This window comes from Plecotus auritus (assembly GCF_963455305.1).
Source record: "Plecotus auritus genome assembly, chromosome: 8".
Lineage (NCBI taxonomy): Eukaryota > Metazoa > Chordata > Mammalia > Chiroptera > Vespertilionidae > Plecotus > Plecotus auritus.
Window position 1 is genome coordinate 132,825,194 of NC_137782.1, and position 25,940 is coordinate 132,851,133.

General features: G+C 43.7%; 1 protein-coding gene across 4 annotated transcripts in view; it reads right to left on the reverse strand.

The window, feature by feature from the left end:
- Positions 1-319: 319 nt before the first annotated feature.
- The window catches only part of ARHGAP25 (Rho GTPase activating protein 25), an 80,799-nt gene continuing 55,178 nt past the window's right edge, over positions 320-25,940 (reverse strand). For 2 of the 4 annotated variants that reach the window (XM_080684618.1, XM_080684620.1), the window contains exons 5-11: positions 15,244-15,451; positions 10,476-10,608; positions 9,580-9,653; positions 7,804-7,925; positions 6,796-6,997; positions 3,503-4,033; positions 320-1,213 (exon numbers count right to left, since the gene is read on the reverse strand). In XM_080684618.1, coding sequence (XP_080540744.1) covers positions 1,006-1,213; positions 3,503-4,033; positions 6,796-6,997; positions 7,804-7,925; positions 9,580-9,653; positions 10,476-10,608; positions 15,244-15,451 — 1,478 coding nt within the window. In that variant the 3' untranslated portion in view covers positions 320-1,005. Of the gene's footprint in view, positions 1,214-3,502; positions 4,039-6,795; positions 6,998-7,803; positions 7,926-9,579; positions 9,654-10,475; positions 10,609-15,243; positions 15,452-25,940 lie in introns of all 4 variants that reach the window. The other 2 variants (XM_080684621.1, XM_080684619.1) reach the window with 1 other exon arrangement.

Consider the following 25,940-nt stretch of genomic DNA (forward strand, 5'->3'; position numbering starts at 1 on the left):
AGGCCTCTGCCAGGTTGGCTTAAAGGAAAAATCAGCTGTCTAGAAAGGTCTAGACCTCATGTCCCTTTTTTAAAGGGTGAAATCACTTATATTTTGGTGAAACAGAAAAAAGTATTATTATTATGACTGTCACTATCTAAACTCCCAACCATCCTCAAAGGAAGTCATATCAGAGCGGGTCCGCCCTGTGCAATTGTGGCCACTGAAAGGCAAGTAAGGACTGGAATCCAGTCTGTGCCCCACTCACCAAGCCACGTACCGGTGGATTGGTGCCTCTGCCCCAGGGAAGAAGGCCTTTTACTAACTCGCACCAAGGTGTATGAATCAATAGCCCTGCTTTTATTTATTTATTGTTTTGCTATATTTGAATATAATTTTCTCATCTATGTTGCTTTCATAAATACAGTTTATTGCTCATTTTCTTTTAGTCTACTAATAATTGAGTTTCCAGCTCCTGGGGATGGTGCATCATTGGGGAGTGTTAGAATGGGGCTCTGGCTTTAGCAAGGGCAGCCCCTCAAAGCCATGGTGAGCACTCAGAAGCTGAAGGTCAATTTCAGCCTTTCTGTCTCAGAGATGCCCCATGTCCATATGACGAGGTGAATTGTTCCACACCTAGACAACAAAGAACTAAGCCACAGACAGTCCAGCTTCAATTAGGGACAGCCTGTTCCCTGGGTCATGAGATGCGGCCTGGCTCAAATGTCTCCATCGGACATAGCCATCCAGCTATAGAGAGTTCCAAGTCACTCAGCCTGAGACCACAGTGGAATAATGCAATCCTTTTGAATACAGCCACAGGCGGCCATAGACGTCCACATATGTCCCTGCTCTCTCTTATCTTCCTGCAAATTCCACTGGTTTATTTACTGGGAAATGTGATCTTTTCCTCCCAAATGTCCTCTCTTCTTAGGGAGTGATTTTGCTTCCCAGCTGTCACATAGCAAGGAAAAAGGGAGCAGTGTTGGGCCTCTGTGGGCTGCTTCCCCTGTACTCCTGGGATTCTCATGCATCAGCCTTAGGCTCCTTCATCGATTTGACAAATTCCTTGACTTCTTCTTCCAAGGTTTTGTTCCTCCTCTCAACATCCTCCCGGGAGCGCTCCATGTTGCGGAGGCTGATTTCCAAGGCTGCAGACTTCTTCTTTTCCTTCTCCAGTTCTTCATTGAGCCTCACCACCTTAGCCCAGACGTCATAATTTTCCTTCTCAAGACTACAAGGAAGGAAAGAAATGAATGAAAGAATTGAGTATTACCGCTAGACTCCCCCTTCTCGCACCCTCCTCTGTCCATTTTCCTTTCCACATCACAAGACCCATACCCAACCTGTACCACTTATTTACGCCCCAACCCCCACGTGAGTATTTCCTAGGAAAATGAATTCCCACAGCATGTCTGACCCTGTTTTGTCATTTAACACCATTCTGTGACATCTCGTTTTTGTTGTTCATCTTATATCTTCCATCTGATAATAGTCTTTAAAAGAAGGGACTACATCTAATTATATTTATTTCAATACCGCCTCCTCCTAGCACCTTGCATTAGTCCTGCACAACAGAAATATTGATTTACTGAAGCCCCATCCATGTTCCACAGATTCCATTGCCAACACCTTTGTACACTTAAGAGCCTTCTCATCCTGCTTCAATGGTGAGTATGGACCAGTGCCTTCTCTTAGTAAGGCCTCCTAGGAATCAAGATTTGGAGAAGTACAGGGAACTCCCCTTTGGAGCAGCAGTCTTGGCAATGCCATCCTCACTTCTGAATCCTGCTCCAGGTGAAGAATCTATTGGATTCCTGAATTCAGAGGCTTTTCACTATTACTGGCCAAAATCCTAATCTAGTCCCCGGTGGCCCCCTGCCCCCAGGTGGCCCCCTGCCTGGCTATGCTGAATTAACTCTCAGGAATGAGAATACATATGCTATTTCTCAGCCAAAAGAGATTTCAAGCTTGTGGGAAGATTGTGTGATTGGAAATTTGCTTCAGAATTTCATTCTGAGAGGTGCTGCCTCCCTGGTCCCCCAAATGCCTTATCATTTTACATGGAGACAAGCTCCCATGTGAGCCCATGCCTGACTTCTGTCTTCAAGGGCTTTGCCCCATTCTGCATATAATGCCCCTTGTCTACCACTTCCTATTGCTTCTTAAAATTAAATTAGTCTCATTCCTTCTGGTCCTCCCATTATAAAGCTCGTTTTCTTCTCCAAATTCTCCATATACTTCTTGTTTTAGGAGACATCTCAAATGAGACATTATGCTACATCTTGACCAGTGATTTCAGTGGAGAGGTAAGATCTCAGTGGGCTTGGGAGCTGGTTGAAGTAGGTTAAAATCCCAGCCCCACCAATAATTAGTTGTGTGACCTTCAAGAATCTTTTTGTCCTTCTTGAGCCCCCATTTCTTCTGTAAAGTGGGGCTATTACCTATTTCAAAAGATTGCTGTGGGGGTTACATGAAAAGATGTGTCTGAAGCATGAAGCTAAGACACTCTGAACTGTTTCTTCTCCTTCCACCAAAGATGGGAGGCCCCTGATGGTGGATTCAGAAGACTGTTCCATTCAGGAGGAGTGGCCGCCTCCATGGCAGACAGTTCTTTCCCTACCCTATCAATGACATCCATGTTAGAGTACAGTGGGAGTCTTCTCCAGGATGCTTTGGTCACTGCCAAGACGTCACACTAATCTTTTAGTTCTACCAACAATTGATTTGTGCTCTGGCCTCCATTTCTCTGCTCTCTCTCCTCTCAGTGACTTCCTCCTGCTCTAGCCCACCACTGCTCTGGTGCATGAACACCTAGACCTGCTTCCTTCCTCTGGCCTCTGCACCTTTGGTCTCTCTGCCTAGCCTGCTCTTCTCTCATATGTAGACCTGACTTGTTCCCTCTTCTCCTTCAGGCCTTTGCTTTAATGCCACCTTCTCAGTGAGGCCTTCTTGACAACCCTATTTAACATCAGAGCCCCCTTCTGGAATCCCCCAACCTCCTGCCCTGACTTATTTCTCTCCATGGCATTTTCTACCATTGGGCATAGCATATATTTTCATTACTTATTTGTATTGTCTGTCTGTTCTCACTAGAAGGAAAGCTCTATTAGCACAGGAACTTTTGTCTGTTTTGTTCAGTACTATTCCCCAATAGCTGGGATGTCACCTGGAGCACAACAGGTACTCAATAAATATTTTCAGAAAGGATAAATCACACTAATGTGAAAAAAGTTTTAAGTTCCTCTTAATTTATTAAGCATGTTGATCCTTAAAGAATTGCTATTTAGAAATAGTTGATTAAGCTACATAATTTTTCATGAATTTAATTTGAAGCTCAGAGTTTTCACTAGCTTAGTCACTCATCACTCCCTTTACCCTTTTTTCTTATCAGGCCTAACTGCTATAGATTACTGTATTCTCCACACTGAAGGTTTATAATGTCACTTCTTTGGCAGATGAGAACAATCCCTATTGCTTCTTAAGATGAAAGCTGAGTGGCTCCCCTCTGTATGTGACTTACTTTTTAATCTGTTCCTCAAAGGCTTGTTTCTGTGTTTCTATTTCCTTTTTCAGCTCCTGGACTGTCCTTTGCAAAGACTCCAGTCCCTCTTCTCCAGAGTTCTTTGTCGCAGGCCCGGTTTCAAAGTTTGGGCTCGAAAGAGTATCTCTCTTGGAGTCGCAGGCATGGGAAGAGAGTGCCCCTGCTTCGTTCCCAGGGGACCCTGGCAGGGTAGGGATGTTATCATAGGTGGAAGTCCTCTGGGCATCAGAAAAGTTCTGCACACCTTGAGACAGTGTTCGCCTATGCCCCCCCTCCCCTGCCTTCGCCTCTGAAGAAGATGACCAGAACTCATTTTTAAAGATCTCTACTTTGCTGCTGTTGGCACCTTGGAAAGCTGCTGTTAAGAAACATTTCCGATTAGGGAGGGTCTGAGTCCTTTTCCGTGATTGCAGCTTCCAATCCCCTGGCTTTTCCCTGGGAGTTTTGCTGCTGTGTTCCAGAAACATGTCACTTGGCTGTTGTTCAGTGGGGCTGGTTGCTTCTGAGTCGCTGGCCTAGAAAAAAAAATGACCATAAAAGTTACATGGGGTTTTCCCCACTTGTGTCATGTTCGCAAGAAAAAAAAATTAGAGGCTTGAAAGAAAGCATCTCTGGGCAGCACACCTATGAAGAAGCTCTTCATTAGAAGACCATCTGTTCATTGGTCACATTAGTTGATTATCTGACTGGCATTTTTTTTCTGAAAGGACATGGTATTTGAAGGAACTCATATTCTAAAGGTGAAGCACTGATTAAAAGCATTATATGTTTGAGGTAAAAGAGTCCTAAACCAGGATTCTTTTATAACTTTAGAATAGGGAGGCTTTTCTGACTAGGACTCAAAATCCAGAAGTCATAAAAGAAACATTTGATAAATTCAACCTACATGGCATGAGCCCCCAAACTTAAATGAACAAAATTAAAACAAAGAAATCACCATATGCTAAATCAAATAAGAAATGACAAACTGGCAAAAATATTTGCAAGGCATATCACTGACAACAGGCTACACTCCCTACTATATAAGGTTCATAAAAATTGAGAAGAAAAAGACCAATAACCAATTAAAAAGAAAAAGAAAAAGACCAATAACTAATGGGAAAAGGACAAGATCAAGAGCTCACAGAGGAAAATGCAGTTGGCCTTTACATATAAGAAAAGATATTTGGACTCACTTATAATAGGAAAACTCAAATTAAAATTACTGACATATCAGTTCTCACCTATCAAAAGGACCCCCACCATAAAAGAACCCCAAATTTGACAGTACACTTCTGCTGGTGAAACTGTAGGGAAACAGATTATTTTATACATCACTGGTGGAAGTACAAAATGGCACAAACTTCATTTGATAATTTTAATCAAAATTACACAGTACAAATCTATGTAACTTCTGAGTCAGCAATCCCAGTTCTGGGAATTTAGCCCAGAAATATAAAATATAGCCCTGCATACAAAATGAAGCATAGTCAAGGTTATTCATTGCAGCCTTACTTGTAGTACAAAGGAATGAAAACCATCTGTTTATCTATAGGGGCTGGTTAGGTAGATTATGGTACAAGAGTGGAACATTCTACACCTGCAAAAACATAAGGTCATATGAGGTAGCTGTCTATGTATTAACATGAAAAGGTCACAATTTACATTCATATCTGCTTAAATTTGCATAAAGGAACAATGGAAAGATAAATAAACTAATAAAGGCAGGGAAGGATGGAAGGTAAAGGGTGGAGGTAGAGGAGGAGCAGGACTTCTCAATGTAGCTCTTTTTCTTCCTTTTTATTTTTTTCAGTTAAATTAGAAAGAAAAAGAGAAAGACAAAAAAAAAGAATGAGTCGTAAACATAAAATCTGAAAATAAGGGCTGAAACTCTTCTTCTAACTCAGTAGTCGGCAAACTCATTAGTCAACAGAGCAGCAAACCGCAGCTCGCGAGCCGCAGTTTGCCGACCACTGTTCTAACTCTTCTGCTAATCAACTGCTTCAGCAACCTCATCTGGAGTCAGAAGCACCTGGGTCTTGAGGTGAGAACTAGATCAAAATCTTATTCTGTAACATTCTAGTGCTGCCACCTTGGGCCACCTGGTCGACCTCCCTGAGACATAAAATGTGCATGATAAATTCTGCCCAATAGAGTTATGGTGAGGAGTCCAGAGCTGATCTGTTTACATTTCCCAGCAAAGTGCCTGCCCAGAACTGCCCACACTGTTATAATTAATAGAAGAAACCTGTCAAATGAGCATAGCAATGGCTAATCTGAAGCACTTCTAGGATGATGTCACTATACAAGGTATGGACATTTCCAAACATGAATTTAATTTTTGAGTGTTAGTAAGATGTATTGTGTCCAGACTTTACCTAAGAAACATCACCACCAACCACTACCTACTTTTCCCCCCAGTCCTTTCTTAATCATCCTCAAGATAAAAAGAACTACAGGCAACCTACATTACCAGGTCAACCCGAAATTTTCAATTCATTTCTTGGTCGCACATAACTAATCAGGCTGCTATATAAAGTTCACATGTTCTTTTACAAAAAAAACAACTTGTTTTATAAATATATAAAACATATTTGACCTTTGTAAGTTGTTGCCCTCAAACAGTCTAAATTTCAGAGTCTGCAGAGTTTTCTGACATTGGGAACGTGAGCCCCAAGCCTTCAGTACAAATGAGGGGGTTGACATTGCTGAGACAGTTTATCAGAGAATGGGAAATATTACACGAACACATCACATGCTCTGAGAAAGAAATCACGTTTCATGGGTTAGAAGGAAACCAGTTCTCTCTGGACTTTGACCCAGAATTTTCAATAACCCTCACTAAAACATTTACAAGGTGGTATATCTTTTTTCCCATTGAACTTCTCTGGACCGTGTTTCAAAGTGTTTCCCTTTGGAGTGTGCTTCAGTGAAGAGTTCCATTGCTCAGTCATTGGCACACACATCACTAATCCCACCTCCAGGATGCAGAGATTAGACTTTGAAAGAGGCCAAGCTTTCAAGATGCCCAGGGTGGGATTGGCTGGGGGGGACGGGGTCAATTGGGGAAAAAGGAGACATATGTAAAACTTTAGACAATAAAAATAAATAAATAAATAAATAAATAAATAAATAAATAAGGGAAAAAAGATGCATTCAAACGAGTCTGTACCAGTTGTACCCATAGCCACAGCATCATCAAAAACTCCTCAAATTGCCACCCACAGCCGCTCTTACATGGAATAACCTGGATTAAAGGAAGAGTCATATGGAAGGAGGAAGGCTCTCTGCACCTTACCATGTTACTGAAGCTGTCTGTCCTAGAAATTGGGACATCCTCAGAGGCATCCCAGCCCACAGAGCTTCGAGCCACTGGAGGTTTCTTGGGGTCATTTTTGGGAGCTGGGGGTGACAGGGGTACATCCTTGGACTTGGGGAAGAGGACTTCATGGTCTCTGATCATCATGGTCATCACTCTTTGGATTTGAGGAGTACCTGAAAGAAAAGAAAGAGATTTGTGGTGCTGGACCACGGCGTAGTCCTCAAAGGTCTCTACCTATGGGATGTCTCCAAAAGTGTCTTTAAAACCACAGCGCCCCAAAGGACCTCATTTTGCTCCTCATATGACTCTTCTTAATTGCTTGGAGTAGGATACTGTGGTGAAAGGGATGGGCTAGAACAAAGATGTGGATTGTAGTGAAAGATGGTTATTTTCAGTTTACACCCCACTGGCTCAGTCTTTAATCAGGAAATTAGCAATTTAACAGCAGAGAAAATTAAGACATCTGTCTCTCCTAATGTGGTCTTCAATGTGACATGCGATTTTTATTGCACACACAGTGAATACGTGCCAGGCATATTGCCTCCTCAAATCTATGGCAGACATCAGTACTCTATGGCAGGACTTTTGCTCACTGATCCAAGACACAGCCTCAGAAGCCTTTTCAACACAGCTTTACAAGTACTCTTTTTCTGACTTGGCTTATAAAATGAAACTTGTTTACTCTCTCTGGCTAAGGGTATTTAAACATAATAAAAGATTAAGAAACATTAGCTAACTGTTTTTTTGCCAGCCTATTGTATGTACTGTGTGACCTTTAGGTAAATCTTTAACCACTGCTGTGATCTGGAGAATGGACATAATTCCTGCCCTGTCTACTTCACAGGGCTATTTTACAATTCAGACAAAATAATCAGCTGAAAATTCATGGCAAATTGCAGATCAGTGCACAGACATGAGGGCTAGTGTCGTAACTGTTGTTAGTTCCTCTGTATCTGTCTTACCACAGGACCATTCTTACCCCTCATAATCACAGCAGGGTCTTCTACCTTTGACCTGATAAGATTCACACCAATCACGGTAGCCAGATTATCCACGCTCATCTTGTTAACAGCACAGTTCAGCTGGATTTCATGTAGGAACCTGTGAACAGACAGGCAATCCCAGAGTAAGAAATAGGAATTTGCTAGAAGAAAGCACTTCTGGGTACCAATGAGATTTCAGAGATGCATCCCAATTCTCCTTCTGATCTCAGGAGTGGGATCAGCCTGCTATTCCCAGAAGAGTTTAGCTTCACCCCCAAAGATTCAAGATCAAGGAAGAATAGAAACCAGGAGGGGTCTGCCCAGCTGAGGTGGTGGCCTTGGTCTGAGGGGAGTCACACTGGCAGAAGGCAGGATGCAGTTTCAGGGAGCTAAGAGGAGACTAGAAGGACCAAAATGGGCATTTGACTGCTCCCTGTCCTGCCTTTATAAGCTTATCTCCCAGGCTCTCAGCACCCATCATGCCCAAGTCTCCAGAGAGGAAAATCTCAGAGATGGGAATCCCAGTGCCTCCTTACTCTCAGCCTCCAATTATAGCACCAAGTGTCTCAAATTCTCAGCAGGTGCTCAATAATTAACAATTAATTTTTACTATAATTCTACCCAGTTGAGGCATGCACTTCTGATTCACAATTAAAGAAAAACTAAACAGCTAACAAAGGAATTTCTACTTTTTCTGGAAACCATTTTTAAATGGATAGACTGGAGCAACATAAAATCTGAAACACAGAGAAATTATCAAATAAATGCTGGTCTGTCCAAATGAGAAAAGCTTATGGAATATTATGAAGTTATTTATAATCCTATTGTATGACATAGGAAAGTGTTCACAATGGAACATTAAGCCAAAAAAGAAAGCAGAACACAAATATATATATGTAATTTCAATTTGGTATAAAAATTGTTCTCGTAAATTTATATTGATGAATGTAAAAATCAATCATAGAGACAAAAACATCCAGAAGGAAAAACACTCAGGTCTTAATAGTGATTTTTACTGGGTAAGGAGATTGTGGTTAATTTTTATTTCCTCTTTACAGTATGTTGCATTTTCCTGGTTTCCAAATCAAGCATGTATCACTTTTTATAATCTGGAAACTATAACAAATGATGTTTTAAAATTAAGATAAATTTCAGCTCTGTCTGGCATGGAGATCCAGGCTCCCAACTCAGCAGGCCTGGGTCAATCCGCATGTTGCATGTTGCCACAGAGATGACACATAGCAGGTCCTCAGAAAGGGGAACTGGAATCTATGCCTCTGGGGCACTAAGTCAGGATGATGGGAGATAATTCTAGAAACATTATAAAGATTTTGGTTCTATTGCTTGTCCCAGGATTCTGAGCAGTGCTGAGGAAACCTGAGGAGGAAGCATGTACATTTTGTATGCCGATCAAATTTTCAGGGGGTCCTTTAAATTATCTTGTGGACACAGGAAACTACCTCGGAGCTATGTAAATAGAGTTGACCCTCCAAATATCTGAACTAGAGTCTCTGAGTTCACAGAGACACTCTTTCCTTCTCTATCCAGGAAGTTATTTTTATTCTTATTCTTATTATTAAATTTATTGGTGTGACATTGGTTAATAGGATCATATAGGTTTCAGGTGTGGATTTCTATGATACAAGATCTGCATATTGCACTGTGTGCCTATCACCCAAAGTCAGATCATCTTGCATCACCATGTATGAGGCCCCCTTCACTCCCCACCCTCTTGACTAGAAACTGTGTAGCTGATACCAGGGGACTCCTACCTGCAGATGTAGCTCAAGAGGCTGTAGTTGTCTCGAGGAAGGGTGGAAAGCTGCTTCATCAACTCCTGCTGAGCCTGGAAAGACATTTTTAACCAGTAAATGAGCCTGCTCACTTGCCAGCAATGAGACCTTGGAACATAATTGGTGTGTCTGTGTAGAAGCAACACTTTGGCAGTGCTATTGGAGCGTTACATCTCAAGCGTTCATTAAGCAATTACTGTGGGTATGAGTTGCTGATAGTCCTTGCCTCCGGTTCTTGGAAGAAGAACAAACAAATAAAAAAGTAACACTACAAAAAAACAATGAGCCTCTCCCCATACTATTTTTTGCAACATTTTGTGAATTTACAGTTATTTCAAAATAAAAAGTTATTGAAAGGCACACACAAAACTGAGAAGAGGAATTATCTCAGGGAGCCACAGACCCAGCAGGCAGCTGAAGCTGAAAGGAACAAGAAAAGCTCCGCCCTTCCTCTCTCTGGCACGTGCATTCTTTGTATGCCCATGTCTAACACTTGTGGTCATCATGGAGCTAGTACAGTCAGACCTCTCACCTGCTTTCCAAGTAGGGCAGCTTGACCTTGTGTCCCAGTGGGTCTCAACAAGGCCATATTGCTTGAAACCCTTCTCAAATGCATCCCCCCTCTCTTACTAACTTTAAAGTGACTTTTGGTATTTGATTATGGGTCAATTCTTTATTGGATTGTTACATCCCATGAAGGCTGTCACCATGATTGGCTTCATTTGCCTTTGGTTGCCAAGGAAGTTCCTGTTGGACAAAGTATCTCACCAACGGGTATGGACCTCCTGACACACTGTTCCCTGCCTACCAGAATAGTGTTCAGTAACAATCATCTTCTTCCCAAGCAGGACACCTAACTCTAACGCGATACCAACCTTTGCCTCATCTGCATTCATGAGTTGCCCACAGAGCAGGAATCCCTCATACTGGCTCCAGGGAACCACAGGCTCTGGGAGGTCTCGGAGGTAGAGCTTTAATAGGGAGGCCACCGTGTGCACATCTGTATCTCTGGAAGAAAATGAGCAACACCCTTTGAAAGCAAAACTCCAGAAGTCTCCTCAGCTCCCCCCTGGTGATCCACTCAATAGAATCCAGGGTCCAAAGGGAAGCTTTGCAGAGAAATAGAGTCTGATAAAGGTATATTGACCAAAACATTTTTGCTAATTCCTTTTATGGAATAATCCCCCAACACCTTTTCCTTTATCTATTCTGCCTAACTGCCTCAAAGGAAAGTTCAAGGTCTACTTTTTCATTAAACCTTCAACAGTTTAATCTTCATTGCTTTCTTCTTTCTCCAAGTCCCTTAGCACCTCACAATTTAGCATTCAGTACTTAAGTGTCTCATTTTTCATGTGATAACTGCTTTATATCCACGGTCCATTGATCTATTTGATACCTCAGAATCTTAAACTAATTCTGAGATTCATTTATATATTTATGCAATCATTCATTCAATCAACAAGCTTTGAAAGAAACTATTTGGTGCAAGATACTATGTCAGGCACTAGGCTTTCAGCAGTGAACCAAAGGGACACACAGGACACCTCATCTCATTGAACCACAGAAGTGTGCAAACTTAAATGTTACCAAGTCATTACAATATACTGTGTGGTTAGTACCATGACAAGGGAAGTCCTGGACCTGGGATCGTATGGAAATGTGGAAAGGGACACTTAATGCAGAGTTGGGGAACCACAAGGGACTCTTCAGTCAAGATCTGTAGAGTGATCAGGAGGTACAGCGTGGGGCAGGCAGCATGTGGATAGGCCTGGAGGGGGAGGAAGGAGGCCTGCTGCAGGAACTGAGACAACATTGATTTGATCACCTGATTAGCAGAAAGAGACATGGGCACTTCAGCTCAGCTTCTCTGGTTAACAGCAGGATCTGACACACCATGATCCCAGAGCCAAATCTGGCCCGCTGCCTATATTTGTACAGCCAGCTAGCTAAAAATGGATTTTACATATTTTAATGGTTGGAGAAATAACTCAAGAGAAGGATATTTCATGGCATGTGAAAATGACATAAATTTTGAATTTCAGCTTCCATAAAGTGCTATAGGAACACAGCTATGCTCATTCATTTTTGTATAGTCTTTGGTCGAGTTGAGATAAGAGCAGAGTTGAGTAGTTGCCACAGAGACCATCTAGCCCACAACACATAAATATTTCATATGTGGCCCTTTAAAAATGTCTGCTGACTCCTGGTTTATAGAGCTGTTACATTTATTCCATAGAGAAAATAAACCTGAATCTACCACATACTGGAAGATCATTAGTAAAGAAATATTGATTTATTTCATGTCAAGAAAAAACTGATGTTCTTAAGAGATAGCCCTGATAGTATTTAGAAAGCTGTGATGTGGGAAGAGGTTCAGATAAGCTGAGTGACTCCTTTGGTCAGCAATTGGGAATATAGAATCTGTTGGGTGAATACCTCCCGGTGAGAGACAGGAGGGGTGGATTGGACAGGAGGAGGAGAAGGGAGGCCTTGGAGGCAGCAGAAGCGAGAATGCCAGGACTTGACTAGAAAGCTCTGTCTTGGCGTTGTGTGCACATTTTTTAACACTTGTTTTTGACAGCCAGTGGTTGGAGGCTCCCCCTTTGCAGCCTGAGAACTCTGCACCTCAGCCTGCACAGACCAGACTGCTGTCTATGCTCCATGACGGCCCTCAGGAAGTCAGAGGGTGGGGATTCAGGAAGAGACTTCCCTGCTGAGTCATTGCCTAAAAATGTCCCCAGGCAAAGCCCTCTTGGCAAAATACACAAGAAGTTCCCAAGAAAGTGTCAGAAAATCAACCAGTGCACACCTTGCAGAAGCAGCATTCTCCTAATGTCGCCGTCCACCCAGGTCTTAATCAGAATCCCAGGTCTACGGTTCGATTGGGGTCTCTCTCACCCCACATCCAATTAGTCTCCCAAGTCCCCTCAATTCTGCTATCCAAATGTCACATGAATATCTCCGAGTCCCTCCCTCCTTCCACTCCACTTTTCAGAAGGAGGATTCCCCCTGCCCCACTCCCTGCCAGGACTGCTCAGCCTCCTAATCTAGCCTCCTGCTTCCAGGGTTCAATTCTCCAGTGCACTGTCCCCGGCCTGGCACAGCCCCCAGCACTCAAAACACACCCACAAAAGCAATGTAGAAAACAACGAATTTGAAATGAGAAAAACAGCATAGAGGATATGTCAAGAAAACAGAATCTTTTGTAGAAAAACAATAATAAAAACTACTAGACAGTTTAGTCAGGAGAAACGAAGACAACATTTAATAGCCAACATTAGAAGAGAAAGGGGTTATAAACCACAGATTCAATATAGATACCTCAAAGTTGTAATCAAAGAACACAGTTAGCTATGTAAGTCATCCTAGCACACTGAAATACACAGAACGCTGCCCATTCATTTTCCCAGGGGAAGATAAGGCTGCATCGCCTGGCTAACTCCTCATGCTTCTTTATTGTGTCTCAGCTTAAATGTCATTTTCTTGGGGACCTTCCTAAACCCACCAGACCATGTCAAAAACCCCTGTTCTAAATTCTCACAATACCATCTCTTTTTCATTTTTAGCACTTAATACAATGAAAATTATAGTTACTTCTGTAAATTTTTGGTTTCATGTCTGTGCCCCATTGGGACAGGGCTGATCGGATGTCATTGTTATAGTCTAAATTTCCAGCATGATACTTCCTGATTTTGCTGTTCCTCCAACCCAATGGAACATCCTTAAATTTTAAATCAAAGACTAAAAGCAAGTCAGGAGCCAGGTGGTTTCTGAGTTCAAGCCCTGGTCCCGCAGAGACTAGCCAGGGCTCCCCAGATAGCTCTGCCCACCTTCCCCTGAAGCACTGATCTTACAATGCAGAATGTCCTGGAAGTGCACTAGCTCTGCGATCAGGCAGTAGCCAGCCTAGAGGAGGATAGACAAAGAGATTTTTAAATTCACATTTTTATCCTGAATGAGAGCCTGACACACCTGTACTAGAATCTGCCAATAGAGGTCCTTTGATTTCCTTCATCCAGTGAGGCAATTTGGGGAACTCACAGTGAAACTGCACATGTGACCATCGTAGGGGTCTAGATGAGTACCCACAAGGGTCATGTGGGCCCAAAGAACCAGTCCTGGGAGGACCCTGAAGGACCCTTCCTATTTTTGGCTGTGGGAACTCCTCAGCACTGGCAGCAGAGATGTGTGATAACTTTCCTCCTTCCAGATCCAAATATTTCAGAAGAATCAAAGACTCTGACTCTACCACCCAGGATGATTTTATAGACGCAGGAGCTCGAGGCTAGGGCAGGTATTTGGCAACCCCCCGAAATCACCTCTATGCCTCCTGGCTGACTTCACATTGCTTTTGCAACAACCCACCTGCATCTTTTGATCAACTCAAAGCTAATTAAAAACATAAGAAGAAAAGTGAATATAAAGGTGGCAAGCTTAATTGAACGAGTGCCTGGTAATGAAAATCAATTTACGGTGATGCTAAAAGGTCCTTAAATTTCATGCCCATAACCTGGTATAGTTCCAATAACAACTCCACCCATTGCTTTCCTGTGAAAATACAGCACCCTTGCTACACTAACCTGTTATGTGCCAAGGGCAGCAAAGACAGGCCTATGGTGGTCCAAACTAAGACAGTGGCTGCGAAGATGGAAATGGATGGGTGTTAGAGATGCTTCCAAGGCAGAAGGAAACATTGGGGACTGGAGTGAGAGGAGAGGGAGAGGTGAGCAGTAACACTGTCCACACAGCATGACACCCAGCTATTCACCCTTCCCCAGAATCAGCCCTGCTCTTCAGTCCTCAATAAGCTTGTGAAGAATTTTAACCTTTGGAAACTGGATAGTGCTCAGGCCTGACTTGCTAAATCCTAGTTTGTAGGCCGCTGATTTGGAAAGAATAATGACTTTTTCTTGCCAGCAGGACAAGTGCATGCAGGCAACCAAGGCAAATATTGCACAATAAGCAGTGCACGTGCAATGTAGGATGGTGGTTGTACTAGCTGTGCATGGCAGACAAGAAAACCTTGGCTGGGAGGCTGGAGGAGGTCGGGAGGGGAGGGAATGGTGGGGAGAAATGACCCTGCACCAGATATGCCCCAAACAGGGCTGGGCAACATCCATGGGAAAACACCAGGCAGCCAACCTGTTAGTATGTACTCCCTCCAGAAGGGCTCAGAACTAAGTTCAGACTTGGATAGTACTGTGCTCTCCCACAATAACAAGGGCTGGTTCTGGCCGCTTCGGGAAAGCTGAGGGAGACCATCGCAGCCCTTGGATCTAGACATGGTGTGTTCTCCACCACACCCAGTCTGTTGTACAGGCAACTCAGCCCCACGTTCCTTATCTGCCCCGAAGGCTGGGCCTGGATCTAGAACCCATCTTTCCCCTCCCCCATCCTCCCCTCCCCCGTATCTGCCCAGCAGGCTCTCCATGGAGCTCACATTTCTCTCAGGTAATTGATCGCCATGCTCTCCTAACTGTGCCCCAGGCTCCCACATTCTAAACTTTGAGCAAAACAAAGGCTCTTTCTGTTGCAAGCCAGGGCTCTTGGCAGTGTCTGTGTGAGTCCCATAGCTCAACTGGAAGAGAGAAGTCCTCTTACGCAAGTTAAGGCAGAGGGAAGGGTGAGGTGAAGGCAGTGTACCTGTCAAAGGAGGGCCTCTCCCCTGCATCAAAAGCATCTCTGAGCTGCTTCACCAGGTTGTCCTGCCCAGGCAGCCGGAAGATGCCCTCTTCATTCAGGCCATGTTCCAGGATGAACTCCGCACACTTCTCCACGAGGATGGGCACCAGGTGGGGGCCAAATTTCTGCTCATAGGCCACGGTCTCATCCAAACGCTGGCCAAACACCGCTGGAAGAGAAAAACAGGACCTTCCCATTATTTTGACTCCTGTTGGATGAACTGACAGGTCAAAGTGCTTTGCCTATTTCTTGAATTTCTGTGTTGCCTATGACCTCAGAGGTTTTAGGGAAATGATACTAAACAAAATAGAGGAAACAAGTCGCCCACAATATTTCCTGGGGCTGGAAACTGGGGTAGTTTCTGTCAGTCTTTTTCTAATGACACACATTTTTACGTATTTAAAGTAACAAGTCACTTTTATTGAGTGTGCTAGAAATTGTGTTCAGCACTTTGCATATCTTTTCTCATTTAATCTTGACAGCAATCCTATGAAGTGGTATTAATTGTTATGCCCATCTTACTGTTAAAGATACTGAGCCTTAGAGGCACTGATGAACTTGCCAAGGTCAGAGGCCAGGGCATGGTACAGTCAGAATTCAATGCAGGCAGTATATGCAAGAGAATGTGTTCTTAACCACAGCAGCAAGCAGGTGATTTTGAATAACCTGCTTGTGTTATATAGCATTAAGCATAAGTCTGTCACATGGATATCTCAGAGCATATTAAACCAGTGTAGTATTTGAATAATTTAGGTTGGTTTACTGTGCTTGACTATTTTAACATTTCCACACAGAGAACATATTCATTTGCCTAACAGAGTTCCTGGAATGTACAGAGCACAATGCATTTTTTTCTAATTAATTGTTTAATTAATTATTTGACATTTGGATGGATGAGCACAGGCTATTTCTTCTTTTGAACTATTTCCTTAGGGCAAAGCCCCACATGTAGAATTACTAATTCACATGGCTTGAACATTTTAATCACTTGATGGTATGCAAATCGCATTCCAAAAACACTGTTCCAAATTACAGTGCCTCCAGCAACGCATGCATGGACCAGCCCGCCCCAGCCCTGTCAGCGCTTGGCTCCAGCCTTTTCCACCCCAGCGGTGTAATGAAGTTAATTTCTAAATCAGGATAATCAGTGGCTACTCATTTTTTCCCACGAGGCCTGGAAGTTCAGAAGACGGGTCATGGTTTCAGCTCTGTCCTGCCTGAGTTTCCCTCTGTTACAATTAGGTCTGTGGCACCAACCACTTAAATCCATGGACACGGGTTCCCAAAGCCCTTTGGTTTTTTTCCCATGATTCTCTCTCTATTGGTCCCCTGGACAAGTCTCTAATTAATGTGGATTCCATCTATCAAGAGCTCTAATGTGTTCTCGAATCTCTCATATCCTTTCCACCCTTACCCATTGTCCCAGGCCAGCCCAGGCTGGATTCCTCTCTCATCTATGACTGTGTTTCTTCTCTTCTATATTCAAAGCCCTCCTACTACTTACCTATCTAAACCACTGGTCTACCTGAGCGCATCCCCCCTTATTTTTAATAGTCAGCCACTTCTTCCCAAATTACCACAGCAGTGTTTTTCAAATTACCCCTCAGAATCCTGGGGGTTTCCTCTGAAGCCCTTCCCTCATCACATCAAGTGCTTGAGAGGTGAGGGCATGAGATCCAGGAGCAGCTGAACAAGTGAGTCTCTATTCTCCCTACTCCCAACCAGACCTGCTGGGCTGTTGTCTGTTTTACTTGTGTTTCAGTGAGACTGATTAAATATTTCTGTGGCTTAAGTTTGGAAGCTGGGGCTGGCATTCTTTAGATTGGCATTCAGCCTGGCCCCCACCTACCTTTCTAGCCTGACTTCCTGTCACACCCCCAAAGGCACCTCACCTGATGTTCCCAAAGCCCATGGTGCTCTCCAATGTTCATGCCCTCAAATGGTCTCTTCTCACTGCCCAGTCTGTCATCTCTCCCCTCTCTGTCTGCTGGAATTCCATTTGTCTTCCTTGGCTCCACTCAAATATCGTCACCTCTGCTAAGCCTTCCCTGACCCCAGTCTGAGAGATTCTATCTCTATTCTGTGTATCCGTATCCTTCTCAAATATCCCAATCCCTTTCTACACTGTGCTATAATTATGTGTATGCCCCTGTGCCCTCGGTATGACTATAGGCTCCCTCATGCTAGAAATATGGGGATGGTCTCTTTTTATTCCCAGTGTTTAGCGTAGAGCCTGGCACAAGGTAGAGTCAACAAATTTTGCTAAATTACTTAATCATTTCATCTTCAAGCAAATGCTTTCCATGATTAATGATAATTTTGGCATTTATTTAGTTTCAATACTAGTCAAGATCTCAGCAGATAAATTCAGCTTCACGCTAACATTTATTGAGTACCCTGCCATGTGCCAGGAGCAGGACACATGGCATTCCTTTGGCTATACAGAGTAAGGGATTGTTATGCTCAATTAGCATGTCATCAAATTATGAAAATGAAAAGACCCCATGAAAAATAATGAAAAACAATTAGAGAATGTCAATACAATATAGAATTAGATTGCTGTTTGTCTGTGAAATGACCTAGATAGATATATTCACCAAATTGGAAGGAAATAATTAAGATGATCTGACTTAAAATATAGGCCACATGGCATTTGTAAAATTCCCTTTGAGGGGTCCAGGGAGCAGCACTTCAAAGGGACAGGTGGATGTGTTTCAGAGTGGTTGAAACTTGAATCCAAGGGGCCCCCTGGGCCTCCTAAGGAAAGATCTCCCAAACACAATGTGACAGTGTGTACACAGCTGTCAGAGTTGTCAAATGTGAGCTGCATTTCCAAGGTCCCCAAGCAGAAGGAAGGTCCACTTTGCAGGTGATCTGGAATCAAGCTTCTTCTTCTTTTTTTTTTTAATATATTTTATTGATTTTTTACAGAGAGGAAGGGAGAGGGATAGAGAGTTAGAAACATCAATGAGAGAGAAACATCGATCAGCCGCCTCCTGCACACCCCCTACTGGGGATGTGCCCGCAACCAAGGTACATGCCCTTGACCAGAATCGAACCTGGGACCCTTCAGTCCACAGGCTAACGCTCTATCCACTGAGCCAAACCGGTTTCGGCCAAGCTTCTTCTTATAACCCTCTGCATAGTCAATCCTCTAACTTTTCTCCTCTTCTGAGTCCATCAGTCTTGTCCTGTGTTCATTCTCTTTTCCTCCCATACTCCAGTCAATCATTTCAATGTCACTTTCACCAGTACACTCATTCCCCACACCTTTTCTCTCCATCTTCTCCACTCTGCTGATTTCCACTCCCTCTCCACGCCTTTATCAGGCCACTGGTAGCCTAACATATCATGGACATTGTATTTCCAATCTCTGTAAGATTGGTTCCAAAGCTTCACCACTCCCCTTGAGCTCACCACCATTCCCTATCCTGTCTCAGCAGGTGACCTTGTCTCCTCTTTCCCTTATCTCTCCAAATTGAGGACATCATGAGTGAACTCCCTCATTTCTAGTCTCTGCCTCTCTCATTCTTCTTCCTGTCTGTCTGGCTTGACTCTCTTAGATGGAGAAAAGGACACTGTGCTTCCTCTAACATGGTGGTTTCTTCCACCCTTTTCACCTCTTCCAAGATTTCACTCCTTCTCTTTTTGTATTTTTCTCTTTCAATTGAAAGAGCCCACATGTGTCTAAGTCTTTGCTAATTTATTAAAGACTAATCTATCCCAGGTCTCAAACAACCAATGCTATCCTTTCTTCTATTCACCAGTATATTCATCCAAAAAATGGTGAGTCTACTTCTTGAAAGAGTCGTCCACCCTCACAGCCTTTACTTCTGCCCTTAGCATTCACTTCTCAACCCCTCAATCCTCTCCATCTGGTTTAATCAGCCTGCATCTTTCCACCCAGTCTGCCCAATAAAACTTCCAGTGCCCTCCTATGCTTACTCCACACTCGACTGGTCTTCACTGAAGACTCTGATGGGGTTGATACTTCTTCCTTTTCAAGACTTTCTCCCCACATGACTACAAAATCACCCACTCTCATTTTATCCCCACATCTCTATGGGTTCTTTTGCAGTCTCCTTTACTGTGCCCCTTCTTCCACCTGCTGTTCCATTTCCTGGCATTCCAGCTCAGATGTCCTCCCACTCTAGACATTGGGATATCACCTACAAACTGGTAACTTAAAATCCACTTATCTGCTCCAGGTCTCTCCCTATCTCTATCATTTCTCTCCCCACCCCCCATTCCACAAGTCCAACACCTAATGGCAGTTCTCCCAGTGTCTTCTCCAACCTCACTCTCATTCTACCCACCCCCCCTTCTTCTATAGCATTCCTCACAGCCATAGCATTTGCTCAATCCAGCAAACAAGCACCAAGCACTTTAATACAAGGTACCTACACTCAGCCCAGTTAGCAAAAGGGTGAGTGTTGAAATGATCTGCAACACCCCTCTTTCCTTCCAGATAGATTAGTACATTCTACATTACACTTTAAACTGTCTCTCCTCTCTATCCTTGCTACCACTTTCAAAATTACTGTAATGATTTCTTATGCAACTCTGTTTCTTGCAAATTCCTTTCACTAGAATTCACAAATCACTCAACAAATACAGACTGAGCATCTGCTGTGGTAGCTAGAGATTGATAGAAAGAGTAAAAAATGGTCTTTGCTCTTGGAAACTCTGGAGCAAATGCCCTTCCTCCTTCTCCCCACCTAGAAACCTGATCTTACTAAAGCCCAAGTTCAAATGTCATTGCCTCAGAGGGACTTGATCACTCTCCTCTGTGCTCATAGAGCTCCCTGTATATACCTCTATTCCATCACTTCTCATGGATTTTATAATGATTTATTTAAACATCTCTCTCTTCCACTGGACTGTGGGCTCCTCAAAGGCCGACAGCCTGTCTGGCTCACCATCTATTTTTATCTCCTGGCACAGAGCCTGGCACATGATGGACCAGTCCTCAAGGAGCTGTTATTACCTGCTGTCCCCTACCCCTCCTGTACTCAGCCTTCTCTCTCCTGAATACACTCTGATCAGCATTTCTTCATACTTGCACTTGTCAAGATCAATGGCCTATTTTACATTTATAAATCCTGGGGTCACATTTTCCATCTTCATATTAATTCCTCCATCAGCCCCCATCAAATTACCCCTCCTTCCTGATACAAGTTTTCCCATGGCTTTTGGACCACCACGCTCTGTTCTCCATTTATCTCATTGGCTGCTCCTTCTCAGCCTTTTCTGATGACCCCTCTGTTTCTCCCTGTCCTCCAAATGTCAGAGTGTCCCAGGCTTTCTTTTTCTCATCTGCACATACTCTGTAAATTTCACGGCTTTAAATGTCACCCATATGATGAAGACTTCGGAACTTTACATCTCCAGCCTACAAATCAGCCAAAGCTATTCTCTCCAACAAGACATAATTGCTGCAAGCTCTAGACACATCAGGACCAACTTTTTACGAGAGAGAAGGAGCATCCTTGTTTGCTTTAGTTTGTCTAGGTCAGGCTTCATCCCTCTTCATCTCCGATTGAATATGAGGAGTTTGGTATACAACATCTCTGGAAAGCCAGAGACCAATCCTGAGCTCTGCCTACCTCTGACTTCTGGGTCTTGATTGCCACCCTTTGATCCTGGGTGGACATGAAGAAGCCTAGATATGGGGAATAGACGAGCTGAGACATCCCAATGGAACTAAGGAAGGGTCCAGTGAAGGAGGAAGGAGGTAGGAGACACTCAAAAGACCATTTTCCACTCCAAGGCTTCTTTTCTGTACCATGGCCTCCTAGGTTGCACCTGCTCCTTCAGTGCTCTAGTGCTCACCGCTCTTTCTGTCCTCTGCCAGCCGCTCATTCACTAGAAACTGCTCATCATGTTGGACCAGTCAACATTAACAGAGGCATTTCCATCTTAACAGATACAATTTTTAAATGATTAGCTAATCACAATATGTCATATAATAATTAATTAACTTAATCAAGTTAATTCTATGACAAACTGCTCTAGAAGCTTTCACATGAGCTCTCATTTAGTCCTATAAGAAACATAGAAGTAGATATTACTGTCCCATTTTACAGATGAGAAAATTGAGACTCAGATCAGGAATTTATTCAAGGTCATATTTGCCCCATGATTACAAAGTCAGTGATTTAATACCTTCTGTTTAAAGTCAATGGAATACAATTGTCTAGGAGAAATTTCAGACATCATCACATCTTAAGGGAAGGGAGGGAGAGGTGGACTGATGCCCAGTTTCTGCTACTGGCCATCATCCAGTCTTTATTTCTCAAGACCCCTCCCTAGTTTTGTTTTTTAAAAAAACACACACACAAAAAAATAACAATAACAGGACCCTGGGTTGGTTTGGGGAAATTAAAATGGAAGGATTAGCTGTTACTTCCTGGTCTCTCCTTCATCATCACTCAAACATTCCTGGGTTCAAGACAAGAGCCCTTTCCCACCCCAAGGTCACCAGGAGAGTCTGCCCACCCCCTCCTGCTCCCAGCTTCACCCCTTCCCACTCGCCCTGTCTGCTAAGCATTGGTACCTGCTTCCCGTGGGCGCAGTTCCAGGAGCTTCCCCATCCCTGACAAGGGAGGGAAGAAGGGGAGCTGGGCAGTGTCTTTTAGAGGAAGACTTGAATCACAAAATAGGGAAGAAATACCTTTCTTTCGGAGCTTGTGGATTTTCTTCCTGAAATTCCAGCCAAAGAGCAGTGCCAGAGAGGGAAAGCCACAGCCCATTGCCCACTGCGGCATCCTGGGAATATGAGGCAGGCAACAGCGAGGAATCGCAGCCTCTGCTGGGCCAGCCTCAAGCCTTTCCTCCTCCCCAGGCTGGGAAAGCCACCCTCTCTCGCCTTCAGACCAGCACATGCTTGTAAATACTGCTCGGATTCTGACTCCAGCACAGAAACTCTGGGATCTGTAGGCACCTGCCCCGGGCCCTCCCTTCTTTTTTCCCACACCACTTCCCCTCCCCACTCACCTTTATACACATGACTCTTGGCTTTTAAAGAGTGAACATAAAGCTGTCAGGGCCCACAATAAAAATAAGTGCCTCCTTTTACTTAGCAGCTAATTGTCAACTGCCATTCAAGGGATACCACGGAGGTGGGTTAAAAAAAAAATTCCCTCACGCAAGCCCTTACCAGCATTGCCCCATATATCAAAGCATCTGGCAGGAATACAGGATTTCACTTAGCGTTGATGAAGCCAGCCCACCCTTCTCTGGAAATGCTTTCACAGTTGCAGGTGGTTCAGTTGAGCCTTCAGAGAGAATAGTCTTGGAGGTGGGTTGTTGGCTAAACGGAGATGCTTTTCCCCCTCCCGTGGAGATGATTTAGCAAATAGTGCAGCAACCCTACCAGACAGGCCCAGGAGACTTGAAATGGACTTTTGGCATCACTGGGGTAAAAGATGGGGGTTGGGAATGGGGGTGGGAGTGAGGCTGAGATAGTCAGGAGCAGGGAGGATTGCCAGGAAAGGCCCTGGGCAGTGCAATGCTGCCAACCAAGTGTTCATCCCTCCATTCACTCATAGGCCAGGAATAGAGGACTCATCTTGGACCCCACACTCTCCTTCATGTTGAATTCACTCCCAGGTCTGGCAATGTTGCCTCTACAGTAAAATGCTGCACAGACCTATTCACTTCTCTCCATCTCCACCGTCACCACCCTCTTCCCAGCCACCTTAAAATGAAGACCAATATCTTTATCAGGGCTATCTTCACTGTTTTCACCTTCCTCTCAATCCAGAGCCTGTTCTTTCTGTCACAGGACATTTGCACATGCTATTTCTCTGACAGAGCCACTTCCTCTTCCTCTTTTTCTGCCTAGTTAGCCTCTATTAGCCCTTCAGATTTAAGCTGAAACATCACTAGTTCAGGGCTTCCCTGAATTTCTTGACAAATACAATTCCCCCCCCCAACCCCCATCTTACCATGTGTTTTTCCTTTGTGCTACTTTTCAGAGTTGTAGTTACATGGGTTTCTTTGTGTGTGTGTGTTTTTTTAAATTAATTTCTGTGTCTTATACTATACTGTGAGCTCCTTGAGAGAAAGGAATTTGCCTTTTTTTCTCTTCTCTTCCTTCCTCACTCCTCCCACCACTATCTCTTTCACTATTGTACCCCTGGTGCTAGCACAATGCTTGGCCTATGACACATTCTCAAAAAACATTTGTTGAGTTCATGAATAAACTTGTATCTGTCTGGTGTAAGGATCTGGGGAAGGGGAATAAGGGAATTCATGAAAATAAGTAAAAAAAATTACTCCTTTTAATGTCCACTTTAGCTAGAAAGAAAGAACCAGAACACATGGAACAATAAATGGCAGACACAGCACTCTCTCACAAGCCACACTGCACTACAGATTGTGAAATCATGCTCTGAAGGACAAGAGAACTTCATAAATGAGAGGAAACAAAGGAACCTAGGCACTTAGTGTTGGCAAACACACGAAGACGCTTAACACACGGGACCTACTAGTACTCCAGGGTCTTATTATCTGGTTAGGCTGAGCAGACCTACTAGTATTCACAATTTAGTGCAGTGCTTATGCACCCAGCAGTGGCCTGAGAAATGCCTCAGATGGCCAGCCTCCAGAGGAAGAGGGCAGAACAGGTCCTGACTGAATAGCAATTTGCAATGTGAACTGTTTGATCCCTGAGGATGGGACAGAGACCAGGTTTCAATGTGGGGATCCAGTGGAGGCAGAGCCCTCTTACTAAAAGGAGGAGGTGTTTTGAAGAAAATGGGCAGCTATGAGCCTGAGAACAAGTCACCAGAAGTGGAGATATGATCTCCTCTCTTCCCTTTATCCTACTTAAGTTGCAAAAACCTGGAATTGCATCCAGAACTTCTGGGGAAGGTGCTGCTGTCTAAGGTATGACAGTGTGATTGATTGTAAGAAATATATACTTGGTCTTTGACTCGTTTCTTGGACACAGAGCTCGTAAAACTCTTGGAACTTCCATTATGAGAGTTATAAAGGTATCTTTAATCTTTTGGAAAGCACCAGATGATGAGAGGATTGGAACTTTCAATCACACCCTCTCAACTCAGAAGTCAGGGGAGGAGAGAGGGCCTGGAGGTTGAATCAATTCCCAATGGCCAGTGATTTAATCAATCATATCTGTGTTATGAGGCTCCCATAAAAACCCAAAGGACAGGGTTCAGAGAGCTTCTGGGTTGGTGAACACATGGAGATGAGAGGAGAGTGGAGCTCCTGGAGAGGGCATGGAAGTGCCATGTCCCTTTCCCCATACCTTGCTCTCTGTATCTCATCCATCTGGCTATTTCTGAGTTATATCTTTTTATAATAACTGGCATATAGTGAGTAAACTGGTTTCTTGAGTTCTGTGAGCCACTCTAGCAAATTAAACAAAACCAAGGAGGTCATTGTTGGAAATTCCCATCTATAGTCAGCCATCCTGAAGCACAGGTGACAGTTGGACTTGCCATGACATCTGAAGTGTGTACGTGATTGGGGTCAGTCTTGTAGGACTGGGCCCTTAGGCTGTGGAATCTGATGCTATTTGGGTAATGTCAGTACTGAGTTAAGCTGCAGGACTCCCAGCTGGTGTCTATGACGTGTAGGAAGCATCCACTCTCCCATTGGAATTGGTTCCTGAATCAGATAAGGTGAGAGGAATGCTCAGGGCCAGCTACCAGGCAGGAGGAGCCACAGGGAAGAAGTTGGGTATGCTGTGGAAACCACGTAGGCCATCTTTCCCATCAAGGGAGAAAGGAGGCCAGGAAGGGGACTAGGGCAGGAAGAGGCCTTAGCTTTGCAGAACTGTCACTAGAGTGACTTCGAAAACTCAGAGTTGGGATTCATTACCTGGGGTGTGTAGATGACTATTGGGGTCTGAAAATACCCTGAAGTTGAACTCAAACTTATTTTGTCTGAACATATCGTCGAAGAGAGTATCCAAAGCTTTTATTGAATTCTTTAAGGAGTCTATGAACCCTAAAGAACTTCACTAAAACTCATCATTAATGTGCTTGAAGGAAGATCATTCTAGAGGGAGCAACCCATTTACCGAGTAATTTTGCAGATAAGCTGGTAGTCATTTATCAAAGTGGACAGCCTAGGGGAGTAGAACACAGTGCTGCTTGGATAGAGGGGACCATTCCTGGGCTTATTCCTTTAATAAACATTTATTGAGTACCTTCTCTGTCAGGCACTGTTTAGATTCTGGGATACAGCACTCCCCAAAATAGAGGGGGAAATTCCTGCATAAGCAGATTGAAGCTTTCATTCTAGCGAGGGGAAACCAACTCAAAACAAATGAGTAGAATATTTAGCATGTTAGAAGAAGGTAGGAAAGGAGAAAAATGAAGCAGGAAAGGGGGATAGGGAGGGCTGGGAGAAGGGTGGGGAAGGGGTTCAATGTTAAATGAGATGATCAAGGGCAGGCTCACTGAGGTGATGTTTGAGCAAAGACAGTAACAAAGCAAGAGACCAAACCATACAGCTACCTGGGGGAAGAGAATTACAGACAGCAAATGCAAGGACCCTGATTCAGAAACATTTCCATGGTGTTTGGAGAAGATCAAGGAAGCTGGTGAGTTTGGAGTGAAATAAGCACAGGAGGAGGTACTGGAAGACAAGGTAAAAGATAATGGATGGGGCAGACTGTGCACTAT